The sequence below is a fragment of the Peromyscus californicus genome, unplaced genomic scaffold (assembly GCF_007827085.1).
Source record: "Peromyscus californicus insignis strain IS unplaced genomic scaffold, ASM782708v3 Scaffold_18__1_contigs__length_77618521, whole genome shotgun sequence".
In the NCBI taxonomy this organism is placed as follows: Eukaryota; Metazoa; Chordata; class Mammalia; order Rodentia; family Cricetidae; genus Peromyscus; species Peromyscus californicus.
Window position 1 is genome coordinate 39,938,115 of NW_026294480.1, and position 23,435 is coordinate 39,961,549.

At 38.8% G+C, this 23,435-nt stretch overlaps 1 protein-coding gene across 2 annotated transcripts in view; it reads right to left on the reverse strand.

Annotated features, from left to right (window-relative positions):
- The window catches only part of Rab3c (RAB3C, member RAS oncogene family), a 220,449-nt gene extending 198,118 nt beyond the window's left edge, over window positions 1-22,331 (reverse strand). The window contains exons 1-2 of one of the 2 annotated variants that reach the window (XM_052743276.1): window positions 22,071-22,331; window positions 8,367-8,597 (exon numbers count right to left, since the gene is read on the reverse strand). In XM_052743276.1, coding sequence (XP_052599236.1) covers window positions 8,367-8,597; window positions 22,071-22,088 — 249 coding nt within the window. In that variant the 5' untranslated portion in view covers window positions 22,089-22,331. Of the gene's footprint in view, window positions 1-8,366; window positions 8,598-21,237; window positions 21,417-22,070 lie in introns of those variants that run through there. The other variant, XM_052743275.1, reaches the window with a different exon arrangement.
- Between the last annotated feature and the right edge of the window lie 1,104 nt (window positions 22,332-23,435).

Here is a 23,435-nt window from a genome sequence, read left to right on the forward strand (position 1 = left end):
ACAGAAATAAAAGGAAAAAAGTCCCAAGGCAAAATATAGATGAAGAGAAACAAGGTAAGTTATAAGAGCTAACAAGAAAAGAGCTAAGCTAAGGTCAACTGTTCAAAACTAATACTAAGTCTCTGTGTCATGATTTGGGAACTGGTTGGTGGACCCCCCCAAAAAAATCCTGGTACAAGATCCCTTCCAAGTGGTCCCAGCAATGTGTTCACGTGGCCATCTGCTTTCTGAACTTATTCAAAATGTAGATGTGTATTTCTTTCCCAGTTAAGGCCAGCAAATTGCCAAAGCCTCAAATTTCCATAGTCTGAATCCACCCTCAGAAGGAGGGCAAAATAAAAGGATGACAGAATTGGATAAACAGAAAGCAGACATGAATGTGTGCAGCTATGGCAGAAAAATAAAACAAAAATATGTCTCTCCTTTCATGCAAAAAGCTCATCCCTGCTCTAAATACCTACAGGCCTCAGCTTAGGAATCTTTTTACATAAACTCTCCATCTCATGTGAAATTGCCTAAAAGCTCCACTCCCCACTGTGTTTTTTAATTATCACAGTGCTCCAATTCCCCATTAGCATTTACCATAATTGATATTTTTGTGTATTCAGCTTCAATTCCAAGTTCCTTCACAAGTGCATATTTTAAATGCATTTAAACACAGAATAAATGCTACTGAATTAATGAACAAGCAGGTGATTCCTTTTTGTTTCATTTCTCAGTTCTCATCTCAGGTGTGGATAACCACAGTGAAGGTTCTCAGTATCTCCAAGACTAGGTCAGGCATATCACCTGTTCTTCTCAACCATCAGCCAGATGGTTGGGCCCTCTCATAGCTCCTGTGCACCCTCCACTACTGTATTCTCAGAACCTGCTGTGGCACACAGTAGGCACTCAAAAAGCATTTGCTACCATGGAATTACTAAATCAAGCACAAAAGAGTTAATGGAGGTATACAATTTTTAGAAAAGAAGCAAACCGAGTATATATATATTTCATGTTTCATGCTTAGATTGAAGTAAGTACAAATATTTATGGTATCAGATATTTGGCACCTAAGGGCTATGTGTTATTTCACACCATTCCACAATGAAATGAAATGGAGACAAAGAGAACTCAGGACTTGAAGTTGCCCAGCAGCTGAGAATTAAGCAGAATTTAAAACCTGACTTGCTATATTCCGGAATCTCTGCCCCTGCCATTGGGCCACTTGACCTCCATTTGCCGAAAACAGTTACTGATCCCACCAGGTAACCCTTTCTACCTCAGATGTTCCCAGTCTTCTCTTGCAGCAGGCGAGCCTGATGAAGGCAGGACAAAGTCTTTGCCACCTTCTGTATCTTGTCAGTGCTGGAAATTGGTTTAAACACAGTAGGATACAGGGATGCTGCTTTCAGCCACCAGCAGAGTGAATGGTTTCATGCATCTTGACATTTCACACACCACAGCAGCTTCCTCTTGGGAGAAAAATGAAAGCTGGCCTTTCTCAATCTCTCAGGGAAAGCAAGAACTAAGTTAAAGGAGATGTGATGGAGAAAAGAGCATACACCTGGCAACAACAAGGACAGCCCTGGCAGCTGTCACTGGCTCTGGTGATTCTCCTAAGGAGCTTGTCTGGGTAGAGCACGTTGGCTCCTTAAAATAGACTAGAAGACTCGAAGACCAGCCTCAAGTCAATGAGCAGAAAGACTGGGCTAAAAGAGTACTGAATGCAAATCCAGAGGCCTGGGTATTGTTGCCCAGGCATTCACTCCCCTTGTTGCGCAGTGATTCTTCCCTACACACACCCCTGACTGCATGTGTGCTCCCCAGCAGTGGCAGCAGACATTCCAGAAATGCAAAGGAAAGGAGCCAGTTGAATGTGTTCCACTCCCTTCTGCTGTACGTATCTGTTTTAAACTCAAAACAGATAATGCACCACGTGCTCCTGCTGGTAGGTAGGAAATTCCAAGCAAAACAACTGATCTCCTCACCCCCTAGAACTATACATTTCTTAGTACAGGGAAGAAAGATAATGAGCAATTATGTAGTGCAGAAAAGTAGTCACTGGGGATTAAGATATGCAAAAATCTAACATTTGTTGTTCTAAGGCGTCAACAGATCTTGCCCTGCCCCCAAACCTCAGTTATACTGTGTGGTCAAATACATGGGCTTTGAATGTATTTAAAAGATGGGTGCTGGCATATCTTGTCATCCTTAGGCAAGTGATATTATTATCTTTCTGGTTTTGTTTACCCTTATCTATGAAGCAGGACTATTTTGCCACCTTCTTTCACTGGGCTGTATCAAAAAATGAAAACCTGGAGTGACCGTTGTAACAAGCACCTGTAATCACAGTACTTGGGAGACATTATTATTAGGAGTTTAAGGCCCACTGAGGCTACCTAGGGAGTTCCAGTCTAAGACAAAAATAAAAAAAACAAAAGCCTGTGTTATTAAGTAATTCTACTGTGTGTGTGTGTGTGTGTGTGTGTGTGTGTGTGTGTGTGTGTGTGTGTTAATTTATAGCTCAGTACTGGGTTAAAAAATAGTATAAATGATACTATTAATACAATTGAATATTAATAATGGTTTGGTCAACAATGTGCAATATCTTTCCCTGACCCAGTTTTCCAGGTCCACAAATACTGAAACCCATAAATACATGGAGCCTGCATGAGAGTATTTAGAATGCCAGCCTCTGTCAGACTGGAAATCTTCCTCTGTGTTACCCTCCTATTTTATTCATTTCCCTTTCATTCTGAGGCCTCACTCATCTCAGAGGTGGAGGCAGAAGTTTCTGTCCCACCAGCAACTCCCGAATATCCAGCAGCTGCTTCCCAAATAATTGACTCAGAGGCTTAATATAACTTACAATGCTTGACTGGTAGCTCAGGCTTTTAACTAACTAGCTCTTACACTTAAATTAACCCATAATTCTTACCTGTGTTTAGCCACTTGTCTTGGTACCTTTTCTCAGTACGGCATTCTCATCTTGCTTCCTCTGCATCTGGCTGGCGACTCCTGACTCCACCCTTCCTCTTCCCAACATTGTTAGCTTGGTTGCCTGGCCTACATTTCCTGCCTAACTACTGGCTAATCAGCATTTTATTAAACCAATTTGAGTGACAAATCTTTACAGTGTACAAGAGGATTATTCCACAGCACAGAGGGACTGCTTTTCTCTAGGTCAATGAACACTAAAGTCAATAACTTACTGAAGAATGCTTTAAAACTGCAAAGCAACCAGTCCAGAGCTCACCTCGCACCCACTGCCTTCATGTGTCTCTCATACTCTTGGCCTCTATTCATGTACCCTGACAGCCAGACCATTAGAGCTAGACCCAATACCTCAGAGACTGCCAAAAAGATCCAAACTATACAATCAAAAAGTTATTAAACTCCCTTTCCCATTCTTTTCTGCAGAGATCTTGAGGGAGGCTCTTTCCCATAGCTCCCCATCATGACTTCCTCCTCATGACCATAATTGTGGTTCCTAATTCTCTGGATGCCACTGTGTCTCCCTCCCATCCAGCAACCGAGTGCCATTGTCTTGTGATCATTGAGTACAACAAACTCTCTCTTCACCGGCAGAGTCATCTTTTTTCTGTTGACCTTGTCACACTTAAACAGTAAAGCATGTTTCAAAATGTTCTTTTCCCTGACCTCCAGTGAGAAGGAGGACCACCACCATTTTCTTGATAGGTCTGCACCATCTCCTCCATAGATTTGAGTACAGTTACTAGTGTATAAAGTAACTTATGAACCAGAATCTTTTTTTTTGTTGCTTTCAGAACAGCAGAAGGCAATAGTAACCCCCTCTCCTAACCTGCCCCTTCATATATGAGAACCATAAGCTGGACAGTTAGCCTTCCATTAGAGTCAATTGGGAATTTTGGAATTGAGCAATTAGAGAGAATTAAACAGAACTGTGATTTGTCCACAAGACTCCACTCTGGTGTGTAGGCACCTCAACAGTCAAATTTCAATACCTGCCAAAACTCTTCAGTTTACACACATTGTTCTAAATTTCTACTTTCTTATGTCTAGACTCTGAAAATAAACATAGGTTATGTTCTTCTAGGTTATGGGCACTGCACTGTTTTTCATCTTTCCCTTGGGAAGATGTTCATCCCAGATAGCTTTTATCATACCCAAACCAAAATACCATAAATCTATCCCTAGTTTATTCCCAAGAGCATTAAACATGTTAAAAAGATAGAGAGCCAACTCAAACATTTGTAATCTCTGAAATGTTGAATTATTTTTTAACTTGAGACTCATAAAAAGAATAAGGAAATGAAACTTCAATAAGAAAGATCAATATGATTAAGATTTATAAATATGCTAATAGAATTCAAAATTTGTAAGTAAATATAACTGAAGGATGACATGTCTTTAGACAAGTATATTCAAAGTGGTAAGGAAGTTCCATAGAGATATATAATGTCCAAGAAATGTCGCCCATGTTTCTCATAGCGGTTAAATAGCTTTATTCGAATGGTTAGCCATTGAAAATCCAACAAGCAGTTGTGGAGTGAGAAAAAAATCCCACACAGTACAAAAAGAGAAAGCAAACCACCAAGGTGAAAGAGCAGGAGTCTCTCCTCTGCCTTTTCCAGTGGAGGTTCCACTCTCTTGATGTAGTAGAAATATTACCTGAAATCCAGCCTTATTTGATTTGTCTGTGTCTAATATATTTCACTGATAATCAGATATAAAGTTGATCAGTGCTGCCAGAGTTCAGCACTTATCTTGAATGTGAATTCAGTATAGTAAAAATTAGACCAACCCAAGTGCCAAAAGATGTAGTCATACGGTTCTGCTCTGGCGTGAACTATACTTGCTTAACTTCTCTAGATCTTGTTTTATAACTAGGTACCTTTATTGGAAATTAAATACTCATAAAGGTCTGGCATGAGAGAAGCCTCTGTTGACCTTGGCTGATGTCCTTGTCCAATGTGTACTGTCTACAGCACTGGATGGCCACCCCAGTATCTGAGCACCCAGGGTACTTTCCAATACCTCACAGCATCACAGTGTCTTTAGCCTGTCTTGGTAAAGGGTGTAGGGCAGTGGACTAAGCCTCAGTGGCTTTCAGACTGTGAAACTGCTTCATTTATTTTACTTGAAATATGTAATAGGGTGAGATGATATGGATTTTTTGATGTCTTAGCAAATTAATTATGCATTAACATAAGGGCATACAAATAGGCTGTGAAGAGCAGTAAATTGGTTTTTAAACCACCAAGATATGTCAAACCATCAGTGTTAAATATAGATCTGAGTAAATTTTCAGTGTTGCTAAGCAGTAACAGCTACACATAATGAAACATTTTCCATTGCCCTTAGAGCATTAAACAGAAGACCCTGAAGTTATCACAGGAATACCTACATTTAAATGTAGACCTTGTTTCTCCTTATTATCCCTTCTTTGCCAAACCTCAATCCAACAGGATAATCAAACTCTTCCAAAAAATATCTTCAGTATACCAGGATACATGGTCCAAGATTATCCCTGTCATGGTCACAAAAGTCTACCACAGCAGTGAGGGTCAGCAAGTGCAACCATAGAATCTGACAGACCAATCCTGAAAATCCCCTTAGCCACTCGCCATGTGTGACCTTGAGGTGGCTATTTGGCATGTGTCATTTTCAGACCCCTCATGGAAGATAATAAACACAAAGTAGGATCATCGGGAGAATAAAGAGACAAGACATGGACAATGCTTATCCAACAACTGTTAGTCATTTATCATATTTACCCCATACAGTGTTTGCTTACCGAAGTGTCTAATTGCTCCATGTCTTAAATTCTCTAACTGTAGTGCACATTCAGTAAACACAAAATCTTTCTACAGTACTTTTTTCGAATATTTCCTATGCAGTATACCATATGCTCCACAGCAGTGTAAAACTCATTTTTACAACCCTAAAACCGTAGGTGTATTAAGAGCCCCCTGTAGAGCCAAACACAAAGAAATGGGGTGGTGCTTTTGTCATTTGATTGGCTTTGAGAGATTTGGGAGTCATGGCTTTTGTGATTTTTTTAAAGGGACATATGGTATTACTATGTAGTTCAAGTTGACCTCAAATTCACAGTCTTACTGCCTTATCCTCGCAAGTGCTAAGATTACAGGCATGTTCCTCATAGCCAACAAGATTATGTTTTAATTGGGAAAACAAAAATGATTAGTGTCATGACTAAGGGGAAGGAATGGTTAAAAGCTTCTATGTGACTTTTTTTTGTGGAGGGGGTGTCCCTAGAACTAGGCAATGGAGTTCTGAAATGACGTATGAGGTTGGGCTGCCAGTGAAGACACATGGCAGCTTCATAAAAAGTATTGCATTTTGACAAATCTTGCGTGAATCTGAGACAAATACTATCAGAGGCTACACAGAGCTTAAAAAAAAAAAAATGGGACTCTTGAGGAGGCCAGAGAGCAGGAGGAGCCGCAGAATCAGAGCTGGGCTCTGTCCGGCTCCATGTGGTGCAGCATCACCTAGAAGTGCGAGAAGACAGAAGGAGCCAACCCTTAGTGCCCAAGAACAGAGAATGAGTTTTCTCTGGCCTGGAAGCAGCACCGTTTTAAGGAAAATATCTTCATAAGTATAAGATAAGGCTACATGGATCCTTTTTAAATATCTCTAAGAGACAAAGAAGAGAAAGAGACTTGGAGCTCTTTGCCTGATGAGCAGGAAGTTTACTAATATGAAGTTAAGAGATATGTGGTTACCAGATTAATTTTTCAACTTATCAAAGCCCCTGAAAGTGAAGGGAGCATTCTTAAACTTGAATATGACATTTATGACTGTGAATATGACTGTAATTGCCTGAAGCTAAATAGGAAGAGAATGAAAGAGACCCTGAATGAGAAGCAATGAACCCCATCTTTCTGTCTGTATGAACTGAGGGGGTGTGATTGGTAACACATCAACAGTGACAAGGTCCCAGGCAAGTACCCCCTACACACACACACACACACACACACACACACACACACACACACACACACACACTGCACAAGAAAGTGACTTCAGAAAATGGTCGAGTATTAGAGATGCTAAACTTGGGGCTGAACTGCTGAGCTTCTGTGTGAGTTCTAGTCAGACCTAGAAGATTCCAGAGTTAGCATAAGTGAAACAGTCATAATCCATTGTTAGACAGCCGCCCATATATATATATATACTCACACCTTTAAATTTTATCTCTAAGACCTTTAAGATGGTTAAAGGTCATGCAGTTTATATAAACATTTTAATATGAGTTGTTCTATTTTTTAAAACAGTCTAAATGCCATAGTCTGGGATTTGTCTCTCTTTAGCTTTCCATATTTAACTGAAGAAGTATCAGCTCTGTAGATCAGCCCTGAACCAGTACCAAATGGTACTGTCTCCACATGAGGCAGAAAACATCTCCTGGGAAATCCTTGTCTATTGCTTCGATCAATTTGAGTGGTAGAAAGGGATCCAAATTGACTAGCGTCATGACTAAGGGGAAGAATGGTTAAAAGCTTCCATGTGACTCTTTTATTGGGGGGGGGGGGGGCGTGTATCCACCTATGAGTACACTGCGATCTTTGTAAGACATTTACTACATGAATCTCTCTGACATAACCTGGTGTCTTAGTTACTTCACCACTTATATCATCTGGGGTCTATTCACATACATATTTTTTTGTTTCTTACTCCTTAGTTTTCTAAATCTATACCAACAATGTAGTTAGGAAACCTCTGATCTTCATGCATTGAGAGGGCAGAAAGCTAGCCAACTGATCTCATAATTTTGTGGGGAACTTCCTATTAAACACTTTGTTTCTTGTGCTTTCTTTCATTTGGGTATACAAACATATTATTTAGAGCTGACACACCAAGGTTGTAAAGTAAAAAAAGATTGTGCTCAAAGTTAGGCCCTGGACGTTATAAAGGAAGTAGCCCCACTTTCCCCTACCTTCTATTATCTCTCTTTTACAGCGCATAAAACAGGCTGACCCCTGTGCCCTGAAAAGCCAGTTATGTATGTATTGCCTGTTTAAGTATATATTATAAAAACAACCACAGAAGGAGTCAAAGCCTTGCTCAAGTTCATGCAGATCAAGGCAGAACCAGATTCCCATTGAGCATCCCCCACTGCCAACATCAAGAGCTTGGATTTTTTTCTCTTCTAAGGGTTACTGAATAGCATCACATGACTGCGAGGTACAAGTCATTCTCCATATCATCAAAAGCATCACTGCACACTCTAAAACACAATGTTCTACAGCAAAAAGGCTAGAAACCAGCCTTCGAGGACCCTAAGCGGAGGGAATGAAGCACAGTGTTTTTTACTTGCATACTTGTCCATCCAACACCTCCAGGATGAAGGATGGTGTCAGTTCAAAGTCACTTACCCAAATCTGAAGCTTGATTCTCTTTTCATTTTTGAATACAGTTTTGACTTTGAAATCGATGCCAACCGTGCTGACGAATGCAGATGTAAAGGAGTCATCCGCATAGCGGAACAGGAAAGATGTTTTCCCCACACTGCTATTGCCAATGATCAGCAACTTGAACATGTAGTCGAAGTTCTGGTCAGAAGAGGAATCTTTCTGGCCGAACCGGGCATCTTGGGCAGAGGCCATCTATGGGGAAGCAGGCATGGATCAGTGTCCCGTTTGATAGGAAGCTAGCAGCACACTCATTATTACCCTTGCCAGAAACAGATGTCAGAGACTCAGGAGGCAAGTACAGAGCGCTCCCCAATGCCCCTCTGATACTGGTATCCATGGCAATAATTCCCAGCTGGAAAACAGAACAGCAAATCTTACAGCTCTCTCCAGCTGTGTTGGTACTTGTCACCGCTCAGCATTCACAAGCAATCAAAGACACCAAAGGCGACATCTCTCAAAGCAACATGAAAAGCCAAGATATGAGGAACTGGCAGGGCATGCAAGCTCTGAAACTTTGTAATCTCAGTGAGGGGGACACCAAAGTGACTGAGCAGGGCTTATTCCTGAAAATGAGAATTATTACTCTAGAAAAAAAAATCCAAGCACATCTCTATTTTATCTAATAACACCATATCATGTCAGCATCCCAACATAAATGTCAGTCTCCTTAAAATTAAAAATAATGATTATGATACATCTATATGGTTCAAAATGTAGCAGACATTGTTCACCTATTTAACCCTCTTAACAACAGAAGGTGGGTACCTTATCCCTACTAAAATGAGAAAACTGAGCTTCAGAAATATGAGATAATGTACTCAAGTTTATACAGATGGTAAGTAGTAGAGACAATTGGTGCCAAGGAACAGTTCCTGACCTCTGACCTATTTCTTGGTGACATCTACAGAAATAATTTCAGTAAGCCAGATGGTCATGTGGGAGGCATTTCTTGACAAAAGCATGGTGAATCCTACTTAGGTTTAAGTATTGGTTCTGTTACTTACCATCTGTGTGAACTTGTTTTTATTTTTATTTTTAGTTTTCTTTATTGTATACTTGCTTTACTGTCTGAGAACTCTATACATGCATGCAATGTGTTTGTTTTATTTTAATTGATGTGTTATAGTTTCTCTTCTCATATGAAGTGAAAATGACACAGTACCTACCCAGAATGCTCATGAAAGTAATAGATAATATATCTATAAATCAGATCTATTACTCAGTAGAGAATAGAGATTGGTTTCTTGTTGTGTGTAAATACTTTAGGTAGATGTTTATTCTTCCTCATCGTTGTGATAATTTTAATATCTATCAAAGTGTCATTGTTTCACTTCTAAGTACCACTGGCTCAGAAGAGAAAAAAGGCATTTTGAATGATGAGTCCATTTGTTTCAGCACCTTTCTGATGCTGTGAATTATTTGGCGATTGTTCTGCTAGTCAATGTGCTAGCCACTAAGCACATATGGCAGTTTAAACTATACTAAAATTAAACAGAATTTAAAATGTAGCTTCAAGCATACAATTCCCCCACACACACACCCAGAAGCTAGCGTACTGGGTAGTTATATACAAAACATTGGCATCATTGCAGCAAATTCTACAGAAAATGCTAGGCTAGACAGTCTGTTTCCCACAAAAAGGTGGTTAATATTTATTATATCTTCTCTTGAAAAACACTATGAGTTTAGTGATGGTGTTCCTGGGATGGAAGCTTGATTCTCCATCTGAGGTGGTAGAAACTTTAAAGGTGGCACCTAGTACAAGACCGGTCACTGGGAACACTGTTCTCAGAAGAGAGTAATATGAATCCTCAAGGGACCTTGGTGAATTTCCACTGCAGCATGTTGTTACAGCAAAAACAAACCTGGCCCCTGAGTCTCTCTGGTTTCCTATCTCACCCAGTGATCTCTGACTCTTACATGTATTTGCATCATGATGGCATCCACATTCCATGATGCAGCTAGAAGACCCTCCCTAAAGGGCTTACAGAGGCCAACACCATGTATTTGGGCCTCTACAGTGTGAGCTCAATATGCCCTGTTTTTTTTTAAATAAAGTATCCAGCACCAGGTATTTTGTTGCAGAACAGAAAATGTAATAATCTTAGAAGGAAGGGTATAAAAGAAGGTCCAGCAAGGAGTAGACTACCAAAAACAATAAAGGGCACTTGGGCTCATCGAAGACACCTACAATGATGTTAATTGCCTGAAGCCAGGAGAAACAGCATGGAGGAGGGATGTGAAGCCAAATGAAAAGGAGGAGGTGAGATGAGAGAACATACCACCTTTCTACACACACTTATTGGCAGCAGAAGAGTGCAATTATTTTTAGAAAAGTAACACAAAGGGGAATATCTCTCTGCATCACAAAAGTGAAAGGTGATTAAGATTCTGATTGAACTTGACACTTTCTAAACTGATACAGACTTAAGTATGTCATGTAAATCCATGTGATAACAATGACATATCCAGGGAACAGTGATGACCAATAGGGAAAGTTTGCTAGTGTGTGAACCTGGGCCTGCAAACAGGCAACACCACCTTCCCTGGTGACTGTGCAACATACAGGCTCTGGTAAGTCTTACCTATCATTGGCAGACAAAGGTGAAGTTTGCTGTGGGATGTTCTGTATGGCAAATGTGTTGCTGATTTGTCAATAAATAAAACACTGATTGGCCATTGGCTAGGCAGGAAGTGTAGGCGGGACAAGGAGGAGAATAAAGCTGGGAAGTGGAAGGCTGAGTCAGAGAGACACTGCCAGCCGCCATGATGAGAAACAGCATGTGAAGATGCCAGTAAGCCACGAGCCACGTGGCAAGGTATAGATTAATGAAAATGGATTAATTTAAGCTGTAAGAACAGTTAGCAAGAAGCCTGCCATGGCCATACAGTTTGTAACCAATATAAGTCTCTGTGTTTACTTGGTTGGGTCTGAGCACTGTGGGACTGGCAGCTGAGAGAGATTTGTCCTGACTGTGGGCCAGGCAGGAAAACTTTAGCAACAGAAGTTGGCTCAAAACCTATCAGTTTAACAAGAAGTTTCTTTAACAATGAGTGGCTTCCAACATCCTAATAGGAAGGAAGTTAGGTTGTGGGTTTTGTTGTTGTTTGATTTTTATTTTAGCACTGACATTCCTATAAATAAATCCCTTTCACCAATTATTAATGTTCCATGAGATACCAGTCCTGCAGGTCTGCAAGTGCCCTTCATTAACAAGGTCTTTTGATATTTTGTCATGAGCCAGCTTAAATTCTGGATCAGGATTTAGGATATACAGCTAAGCTACAGTCCAAATGAGAGTTTAAACTTTACAGAACTGCTCAGTCTACTAGCCTACCACATTCTACAGCCTGGAGTAGTAAGGAACCATGTCAACATGATTGTGTGTTCTCCAGGCTGCCTTAAAAGAAAGCGTGGTGCAAGATACCATAAAGTTATATGGATTCTAAAACTGAAGCATTAGTGGCATCATGAATATGGAGAGTTTTAAATGTAATTGTGAGGATTTAGTTGGAGACATAAGATTTACCTAGGATGCACCAGCTCTAAATTCAAGGGCTAATGCAGTTTGTGTGTTGGAAGTGAACCACAGGATGGGAGGGTATTCAGTACTGTGGAATAATCTTTTTGTATACTATGAATATGTACTACTCTCATTGGCTAATTAAATGCTGATTGGCCAAAAGCTGGGCAGGAAGAGATTGAGCTTGAGAGCCAGACTAGGAGAATGATAGGAAGAAGAAGGACAGAGTCAGAGGAGTCACCAGCCAGACACAGAGGGAGCAGGAGATGAGTGTGCCATGCTAATAAAGGTAATGCCATGTGACAGAGTGTAAATAAGGAACATAGGCTAACTTAAAATGTAAGAGCTAGTTAGTTATAAGCCCGAGCTATCATCCAAGCATTTACAATTAATATAAGCATCTGTGTGGTAATTTGGAAGCAGCCCCCGGGACAGGAAAACTCTGCCAATAACTCAGTATGAGGGCAGTGGTGCTGAGAGACTATGTATATCTTGAGGAGTTCTTCTGATGGCAGGAATTTTTCTTTTTTCTTTTCTCACTCTTTCCTTCCTTCTTTTCCTTTCTTCTTCCTTTGCTTCTTTAGTTCTCTCTTTCTTTTTTTTAAGATAGTCTGGTATGCTGTCCAGACTGACTTCAAAGCCCTGGCTTCAAGGGGTCTGCCTGCCTCCACTTCCCAAGTGAGGAATGAATTAGAAAAAATTTCCAACTCCGTTTATTTTTAAAGATTGTTTTTCTTCTTCTTTGTCTAATATTTCCTCATTTATATCATCAGTAAAATTCACTAAGTCACAAGAGTTTGTCACAAGTGTATGTGTGCTTTGTAAAACTTCAGAATAATGAAATCAATCCTGGCTATGAATATGAGAGACAGATTTAATGTCATTAAGAACAGAAATTGGTTTGTTCACTCTACAGCAGCATTTGAATGTCACTGGGGCTTATACACAGGCACTATATAAATTTACCATCATAAATACTAAGTTGTTTGAATGTCCTAGAAATCTTATAGGAAGGTAGAACTGAAACTTTAAAACACAGATACACAGGCAATTACCTAGTAGACAGCAAGTTGGATTTCGTAAAACAAGCCTTTACACAAGGCCAGGGAAGGGACATGGGATCAAGTTCTCAAGCATCTGCACACAAGGACCACAAAAATACGATTCTAAAGGTTTGTACCAGCTTCTGTCTTGACCAGCCACCCTTCTGGTGCTGTAAGTCACTGTAGACACTATCAGAATGTGAGGGAGCAACCCTGTAAGAAGCAATCAATCATCATGTGCTCCAAGATGTCCCAGACATCTCTCTTCATTATTCCATTCATCAAACAGCACTGTTTTGGACACTCATCAGGTCAGGACCGAGTTGTCCATTCATTTTAAGACAAAGAAATGTCTGAACCACCCTTGAGGAACCTGTAGTCAATGCACTTGTATTTCCCGGTTGCAGAGTGGCACCAATTAGAATGAGTGATGAAGACATCACTGCTTCATATGCAAAAGCTACTATGACTATTGTCTCTAAAAAAAAAAAGGGAGCCTACTCATGCCCATTTATACATGCACAGTCACCTGCCCACCTGTGCTTTTGCTTATCCCTTTTGTCAGTTGTCTCACTGAATCAAACTTTCAAAAGAATGCTGCCTTTTAATTCTAATATCATAGCTATGGGTGGTATGAGAATTTGTCAACTGGTATTTAACACATCCCTTCTTTAAGCTTGTTAAGGTTCATCAGGCCATGTCCACTGGAATAGAAATTATTCATATGCATTAGATTATAAGATTCTCAGGTGGATAAGATGAGATAAGCATGGGGTAGCTGACGAGTCACACAAGAATCTTTGAAGGGCTACATTTAACCTAACAACAGCAGACAGATGAGAGGCTCCAAGCCTCTCCACCAGTTACCTTATATTTTGTTTACTGGTATGAAAAGCTAAGGGTGTAGAAGCTAAAGAGCATGGTTCCAGACTTTTATCATGAGGCCAAGTAGATACAAAATACTATTATTTAAAAATCCTAGTACTATATATAGTCAATCTGACTTAGACTTGCTAATATTTGCTGGATGCCTGGACATCTAGACCATTCAACCCCATGCTTTCATTAGTCACTCTCTCTCTCTCTCTCTCTCTCTATATATATATATATATATATATATATATATATATATATATATATATATATATATATATATTTACAAAACATTTCACGTCTTCAATAAAACTGACATGACACTTCTTCAAACAATTATAAAATATACCAACATTGCATAAAACTTTCTTTGTCTGAAGAATTAAAGCTATTAAAGAAGATATGAGTTGGTTAAAGAACTTAGATTTTGATATTATTGTTTAGAATTTTACGCCATGTTCATTTTTTAAAAGTTCCTTGATGCTCACAATTTTTATTTCAAGGCACAAAATGTACAATACCAGATAATCAGGAATCAATAAAGTTAAAATTAAACAGTCATATTAAACTGCAAACATTAATATTCACACCCCAAATTTATGAAGTATAATCAAAGTGGTAGGGTTATTGCTTCTATTTCTATAATTTTTTTTCCTATAAGAATTTCAAATAACCACATTTCTTCTTGGTTTTTCTGAACAATACTACAAATGAGCCCCACTAAACTCTTCTAATACCCTAATCCCTCAACCTAAGAATGTTCATTTATCTTTAGTTGGTAACATAACATTGTTCTAGTCTAAATGGAGCCAATTGTGAGCCTAAATGTAACAATATAATGACTGAAATGAATTAGCCCCTGTATTTGAATTAACAAACACAGAAGAGTCACTAAGCTTGAAGATGCATCAGTAGATATCGCATAATACAACAAAGAAAGAATGAAAATAAAAATAAGCAGAACCTCTGTAGTTGCCGGGTCAGTATCAGAAGTCTAACTTACATGTAACTGAAGGCATAGAAGGAAAAGGAGTAGAATGATGTTATGGAAATATACTTAAAGATATGATGACTAAATAATCTCTAACTTGTTGGAATGTGTAAATGTTAATTGTCTGATGAGGTCACTTCAACCCTCTAAGTTGACGAACTACAAAGAAAATAGGCATATCAAAGCTAAATAAAATATATTCAGGACTAACAAAAGGAAACATGACTGTACATACATATACATATATATGTATGTATGTATACACACACATACATATGTATATATATATTACAATAATATGAAGAGCAGATGATTACACAACATAATGGAGCCAGTAGGCAATGAAATAATATATTGAAATTCAGCACTGGAAGGAAGAAAAATCAATGCCCAGTTTGATAGGCATTAAAATCTCTCATTCAAAAGAAAAAAATTACCAAAAATTATATACACAAAGCCTGAGAGAATGTACTGACAGAGTCTATACCATAGGTAAAGTTGAAAGCTAAGAGGAAAATAAAACCACATAGAAGCTCAGAGCAATAGGAAGAATACTAGACATGGTAAATAGGTGTCAGGCAAGTGTGCATGAGTGTGCGTGTGTGTGTGTGTGTGTGTGTGTGTGTGTGTGTGTGTGTGTGTGTGTCCTCTCTCTCTCTCTCTCTCTCTCTCTCTCTCTCTCTCTGTTTAATGAAAAAACTACATACTACGTTTAAAGCTAAAATTATAATAAGTACAAATGTAATATGTATGAAATTACATCGCACAAATGCAGTATGAAGTATATGGGGTATTATATGAAGTCAAGGCAGGCTGTTTAGCCATGTATTGTGTAGTCTTAAAGACTAAAAAATGCAAAGATATACATTTAAAAAATCTACAAAGGAATTGAATACATAAGAACATTTAAATAAAATGATGGTAGGAAAGGAGTAGCAGAAGAACAGAAAACAAAGTATACAAAAAATAGCAAAATGATTGGTTTAAATCCAACAAAATAATCACCACAATATATGAAATGAATCAAAATAATAATTAAGAGGCAGAGATTTTTCAAACTGTATAAAAATACAAGTCCCAACTGGACACTAATCATATGGTATGTATTGTGCATATAAAAGCATAAAAGTTGAAAGCAACAGTATGAAAATGCATGCATAACATATAAGTACTATTAAAGCAACAATACCTGTATTAATACACATTAAGATAAAGTATATTACCATAAATAAAGAAGGGTATTGGACAGAAATTCTTCAGGAGGACACAACAATTAGAAATGTGTGTCTGTTTAGTAATATAGGTTCAGAATATATGAAAACTAAAACCAGAATAAAAAAAGGGAGAAACATTAATAACTGTATAATAAATATAGTCAAACTCAGTAAGGATGTAGAAGATCTTCATAACACCACAGATGACCAAATTGACATTTAGACACTATATTTTACAATTGTAGTCCACATAAAGACAGAGGGAATGTTCATGTTAGATCTCATACTGATCTAAAAATAGACCTAATAAAAAAAGAAATCTTAAAGAATATGTCCTCTAAATGTTATATAAGGGAAATTTAATGCATCATCAATACCAATGCAAGATCTGGAAAATACATGTGGAAATTAAAGATATTTGTAAATCCTAGTATTAAGCCAGAACACTCTAAGGAAATGAACAAAGAATTTGAAATGATATACAATCAAATAATGCATTCATAAACTTATGAGTCAACTAAGAGCAATCCTTACAGGGAGTTTTGTCATTTAAATTCTTATATTTACCAGCAGAAAAGAAATAATCAAAAACAGTGATGTCAATTCTACCCTAAAAAGATAATTTTCTACTAATATAAGGACAAGGAACATGAGTTTTTTTTAAAGCCAATCAATAAAACACAAAATTAGAGAAAAAGCTGAAGGCAGTGGGCTGTTGTGAGCAAACATCAATAATACTGAGAACTATGCATTAAGAATGACAAGCAAAGCTAAGACCATGGTCTGCAATTCCAGCATTGAAAGGCTGATGAAGAATTGCTTCAAGTCCAAGGCTTGCTTGAATTACTTAGTGAGATCTGGGTCATTACTGAGGTTCAAAGTGGCAATATACAGGTATGAGGTACATCTCTTCAAGTTATTGGTCGTGTGGGTGGTCCTAGGAACCCTTGAAACAATGGAGGCTATTGGCATTGCTCTTCACTGTCTATAAGAACTTGATGATAAGACCACTGTTGCTGAGGACACCACATTTTAGCCACAGGACTTAGAGGAATCAAGATAGTACTGATTGGAAACTACCTCTTGCTTGCTAGCTTTGATTATACTTGAAGATGCTCTTTAGGCTACTGGAGGAGAAAAGTCATCACCAGTCTTATAAATCTGCAAATCCTACAAACCACAAAACTGGTCTAGCAAGATATGCCTATGTCTATAATAATGGTACAAATGTTATGGATGTAACCAACTGCTCTCTTTCTTTCTTTTCTTTTTCTTTCTTTCTTTCTTTCTTTCTTTCTTTCTTTCTTTCTTTCTTCCTTCTTCCTTTCTTTCTTTCTTTCTTTCTTTCTTTCTTTCTTTCTTTCTTTCTTTCCTTCCTTTTTGGCTTTAAGGCTTATTCCACAGGAGAAAACTCATGACTAATACATCTGGCCATAAACCTAGGAGTGAGTCTCCTATTATTTTACTAAGTAGAGATACTATCACACTTCCTTCTAAATACTTATATCTATACCCTTTATTTAGTGCAGCACTCAGTCCTCATCTGAGAAGTGACTTCATAATAAATCCAAGTTCTTGAACTTAAAAGAGTAGAGATGGGAACCCATCCTTGTAGCACCAAAGTCCATTTGCTGTTTATGTCAATACTCTTTGCTCGCTGCTTTTGTACAGATGACACCAAAGAAACAAGTAAAAAAGAAATAGGGAAGCTGCCCCACCAACATTAACAAGAAATCTGTGAAGGATGGGGACTAATTGTCCATTGCACAAAAGACAATCATGATTGTAGAGGAGAAAAGTCAGGCATTCACACATAATAAAATGTAGGAATGCATAACATTTCTATCACCAATGCAACAGTAATACTTAGAAAGTAACTTTCTATCACTTGGTTTATGTATAACAGGCCTGAATTGAACATCTGCCTTTCTACATTCACCTCAGAGTCATCTCTGGTCTGTGTCGACATTGTTTTCTCACTTCCACTTGTCTTTAGGCATTTTTTTCCAGTCTGTTCCAGTCCCTCAGCATGCATTTTTGTCTTAAGTTCTCTTATTAATAAGAAGGATCTGCTTTTATCAGATAAACCTAAAAACTAAACTAAATGTTAAATGTGAGAGACAATGGATCTCTCTTTAGTCCCATAAGAGAGTAAACGAAACTACAAGAAATAACAAAGAAGATACTTACAACACAATGACCCTTACCAAGTATTTAGTTTAGTTTATGCAAGATTATTTTGTAAACATAAAATAGGATGAATATATTTTTCTTTCTTCTCAACCAAATGAATGAGTAATATTTATCTATAGGGTCCTCATTCTTTACACTGCACATTTATGCCTTCTGGAGAAATCAAAATAACAAAAGAAAGGACATGAGTTTTCTAAACATAGTGATCTGTCAGAATTTTAACTATTCCATATTGGAGAAGTTATTTACTATTAATAATCTCTAGTTACCTTGCTTTTAAGTAGGTAATGGTGACTTATTTATAACTACTTTAGCCCATATATAGCTGTGCATATGAGGGTTTTATACATATATACAAGTACAGTGACATCTGAACGCAAACCACAGTGGTTGGCGTAGGCCAGCACTGGGTGGACTGGGTTTATTTTTTCAGTCAGCTCCTGTATTATATTTGCTTTCAAAGTCTTGCCCCCAGTGATGAGTGTTACTGTTCTCTGTGTCACTGGGCCCCTAGGATTTATTGATATGCTGAATGAGAAGACTGAAATGACTACCACCCACACTAATGTTCTCAACTTACCATGCTTACCAAATGCTATCCTTGATTAACTAATTAGAAAGAAAACACAAGCATCCAAGACTATTATTCGTAATCATTGTCATAGTCACTGGAAGAAACAAGTATTGTCTTATTTTCTATCAACTTGGAGGAAAATGTTTTGCAGAAACAACTACAATGAACTGAACACAAAGCCATCTATATAAGAACATCAAATACTTCTTAATGGATATCTTGTATTTTTCCAAATAATTTTATTTCAGAAAAAAATGCTATTTAGGAAGCTAGCCAATAAACTAAAAGCTCACTTTGTTTCATATCAGCAACTGAACTAAATACTCCAAAAAAAAGGAGAAAACATATCTGAGATAAGGGAATATAAAGTGAAGCTTTCCTTGTGACTCATCCTTTGTAAATGTAAATATTTGGGGCATATGCTTAAAGTGATGGAACAGTTTAATCTTTAAAAGGAATAAAAGGAATAGCCACTATTTCTAATGTTGCATCTTTGTGTTTCAAAGTCACATGGAATATGGTTCTAGTTTAGAAAAAGGGATCCCAAAACATTAATTGCTGCTTAAGAAAATCTAAATTGTTTATACTCTTAATTATTATATAATTTAAAAAAATCTGAAAATGATAGAAGTCGCTCTAACAATAATCTATTAGAATGAATCAATGTGTGTGCTTGAATTAAATACACTTTTAACAAGTCTGAATTCTTAAAATGCATAAATTCACACTAGCTTTGGGGAGGTTATATTTTAAATTCCAAAAATATAACCCAGTGAATTGAAACACACCACAAATAGGAAAGCATCTGTATCGATCAGAAAATTGATTCCATAGTACCTAATTTTTACATTAATTCACCATTACAGTTTTCATTGAAATACAAGTTTACAATACCTAGTATGTATCTGATGGACATATACACAATAATGTAAAATATGTCCTAAAGCATTAATTTCATACAGTGCTATAACATTTCATTACCTTTCTGAATAGTCCAAGCAACACAGAAAAATAAAATCAATATACAATAGCTATTTTGCTTGTCATTTGACAGAAAGATTTCAGTATGTCAATGAAGTCAACTTTAAATTCTAATTTACATTATTATTTTTTGTGTTTTTCGATTTTGGAAAACCATACGTTTAGGGTCGGCACATAATATTTTGATATAAATATACAAAGTGAAGAATGACAACCGAGTTTTAAAGACAAGTGACAATATTTATCTATCATCAGATATTATTAATTCAGCTAGTTGGCTCTTAGCAACATCTCCAGTGAGGGAAATTATCATAAGCTAATATATCTTGATTGCAACAGCCTTTATTGTCTGTCCACACACATTTTTCATCAGGTCTATAATAAAAAGCTAAATCACAAACAGAAATATCAGATGTCACACAAAGGGTCTACTATTCCCAGGCACAAATCAAGTTTTAATAACTCATAAGGTAATTTGAGGTCTTCCATTATATAACACTCCAGCAAATACTTAAATGCTATAATGCTTTCATTGAAAAGTCCAGTTAGGATTCCTTAATATATGTAACATAAAATAAATGAAAAGTAAATCAAAGCAGATGTATAAAGTCCTTGATTTATGAAGAAACTATGGGAAACATTTGAGACTGGTTGTCAAATATTTATGTTACTGAGTTTGCCAACAGAGATGAGTTCTGAAGGGAGGCAACACATTCCAAATGGAGTGATCTCTTCTCTCAACCCATTCATAAAATGCCTCTCTGTTATGCAATGGGCTCACTCTGCTTGGTTAATGAACATAGACTTATGTTTAGCATTAATTAACCAGTTGTACACAGAAAGAAGAAACAACATTGGTCTTTACTTAAAAGCTTAACTTGGTGGTAGCTCCAACAGGGGTACTTTTCGTTTCTGAAGGGAGTAAGCCCAAGGATGTGATTAAAGGGGGGAAATTGATAGTACAGTGAATGGCTACCTCACACAGGAATGCTGGGGAAGAGAGGGTCCTGGAAACTGAGCCAGTCAGTTGAGTAGGCATATATCAAGGGTGGCAGAGCTCTGAGATAAAAGCGTAAATATGTTTGCTCTTTTCCTTTGATACTGGGACCCTAATTACAAAAAAAAAAAAAAAAAAAAAGACTTCAGAGACACTGGCATTGGCTTCTCTTTCTTAACATGTCTCTGCTAATTCATGTGACTGAAAAATCCCCAGTTTACACCACTATCACGAACCTAGGAAGCCAAGAACATCAAATCCAACAAGAGATGGTCTGTCCTGACTTTATTAGCTTGGGTTTTCCTTTTCCACACTCAGTCTCCTTACGGAACCCTAAAAGATACTGAACAACCCTATCTATATTTCATTAAGGCATCGCCTGAGCGACTGGAGAAACCCTCTCTCTATTTCTCCCGAGACCACTCTTTCTTTGTAGACCCACCTGCATGGGCGCCTCGTGTCTCATTGTAGGCAAATGTCCTTTCTCTCTTGTCAGGACAGCGCTGGTCGGGGCGTCTGGTCAAGCGTGCACAGCCCGCGAGCGCGCTCCCGGCAACACTCGAAACGCGTGGGGCTCTGTAGCCCGCTCCAACATCAGCACCGGAGCTGTCCGCTCCTGACTCGGCACAGGCGTACTGGCCATGAACCCCGTGCGCTTCTGGGAGTTGTAGTCTAATCTTAAGAGGCATCTGTGCGAACGGGAGAACCGTGAACTACAACTCCCAGAGATCCAGTGGGCTTCCCTCGGGGTTGTCTCTCCAGCTGCACTGGGCAGCGGAGCCTCCCTTCTCCTTTCCAGTTACCCGGCTTGTTATCTCTCTCAGCCTGCCCGACCATTTCCTCAGAGCACTGGCGAAAATGACACCAGTTCATTGCAAACAGGGACCTTCTCTCCTCAGTATCGCGTTTGGAAGCCAGACTGCGTCTCTCCGGCTAGGAAACGCAGCACTTTGTTCTAATTTCCAATGCAAACGGGCGTTTACCTTACCTCTATCCTGAACCCGAAAAGTTGATACATACCCAGAGCGGAGTAGTTTTACAGTCTGATTCAACAATCACGCGGGAAAACGACGACGAATGGCACGCATGTTAAGAAAAGCGGTTCATCGGCACGGCTGCATTGAGTAGATCTTCAAGCAAGCAAGCGCGAACACACACACACACACACACACACACACACACACACACACACACACACACACACACACACACACACACACGTCCACAAAACCTAGATTTCTGGCCGATCCCGGGAAGGCATTCCTCTGTGTTTACCTTTCCATACAGCTCCATTGCAGCGGGAGGTTCGGATAGCCGCAAGTAAATCTTCCCACTCACTACAAAGGAGGTGAAGGTCTTGTGCAGGCGGCAGAGCACAATGGCAAGGCTAGGAAGGAGGAGCGGTTTGCGGAGAGCGAATGAGGGATGGAAGGGACCGTGGGTTCGGATGGGCGGCTTTCTTCTTCTTCTTCTTCCAGAGAGGAGCTCAGGAGTCTTCTAGTGACAGCTGCAGAGAAAGGGCTGTGAGTCTCCTAGGAAGTGCCAGGGGCGCTCGCGTCGGGCAGCCCCTCCCCGATTCCACCCGGCACACACACACACACACACACACACACACACACACACACACACACACACACACACACACACACACACACACACATCACCTGAGGGCTACGGAGCTGATAGGGCACTGGGTTATTTACCCAAAGCAAGTCACACAAAATGAACACATTCATCACCAGAGCCCAGGAGCGCCTTCCCGGAATGAGATGGGAGACCTCGATTAAGTTACCCGGTCCGGTCCTGTCTTTAACGTGCAGCTCTCTTCCTTTATAGCGCCATCGCTCTCTTCCTGGACCGGTTCATAACATGGTTTTCGAGTCTCTGATCTGTTCGTTAGTTATGTTTACTCTCTCCTGTCAACTTCCAGTGTGTGTGACTCCTGGGTCGTCCTTCGCTGAGGCAAGTCTTCTCCCCTTCAGAGTACAAGTTCATCATCTAGCTGTGACCCCCACCTGTCCATGAGGTCAGATACACTACACAAGAGGCAGAGGAAAAGAAGAAACCCTCATGATATTCTCATGCAGTCAGGCAAAGGTTAATTTTAATCAGCTTTGAACTTCATCTCGTTAGACTGATCAGCAGAAAGGACGTTCTGGAACTGAAACGTGCTGGGAACATCTTTTCGGGGTAAAAATTATCCTTCATATTCTCAGGCCCCATGCCAGAGATTCTAGTGGGGAATCCATATTTCCAACATCATCCACAGAAGGTCTTAAGCAAGTAATTCCTTTGCTGTAATTCCGGCAACACTGCTTTTAAAAGATTTATATGAAAGACTTTGTTCAAAGACACAAACCTCAAAATTTTTCCTCTAAACTCTCAGTATTGAGATGATGCAGTGTATACCTGATCTAGTAAAAATACTGGTTTCTTTTATTTTTTGTGTTTCTCAGACATCTGTCTTCCAATCTCTGATTAATGAGAATGCAATGTGGCATCACCTAGGTGAATATTTTTATAACAACTCGAAAGAACATTTTTAAATGATCACCTCTTAGATGAATTATTTGATGAGTAGAGAAAGTAACCTGAAAATTAAAAACAGGACCAGTGTGTAAAGGTGTCTCCTGCCAAGCC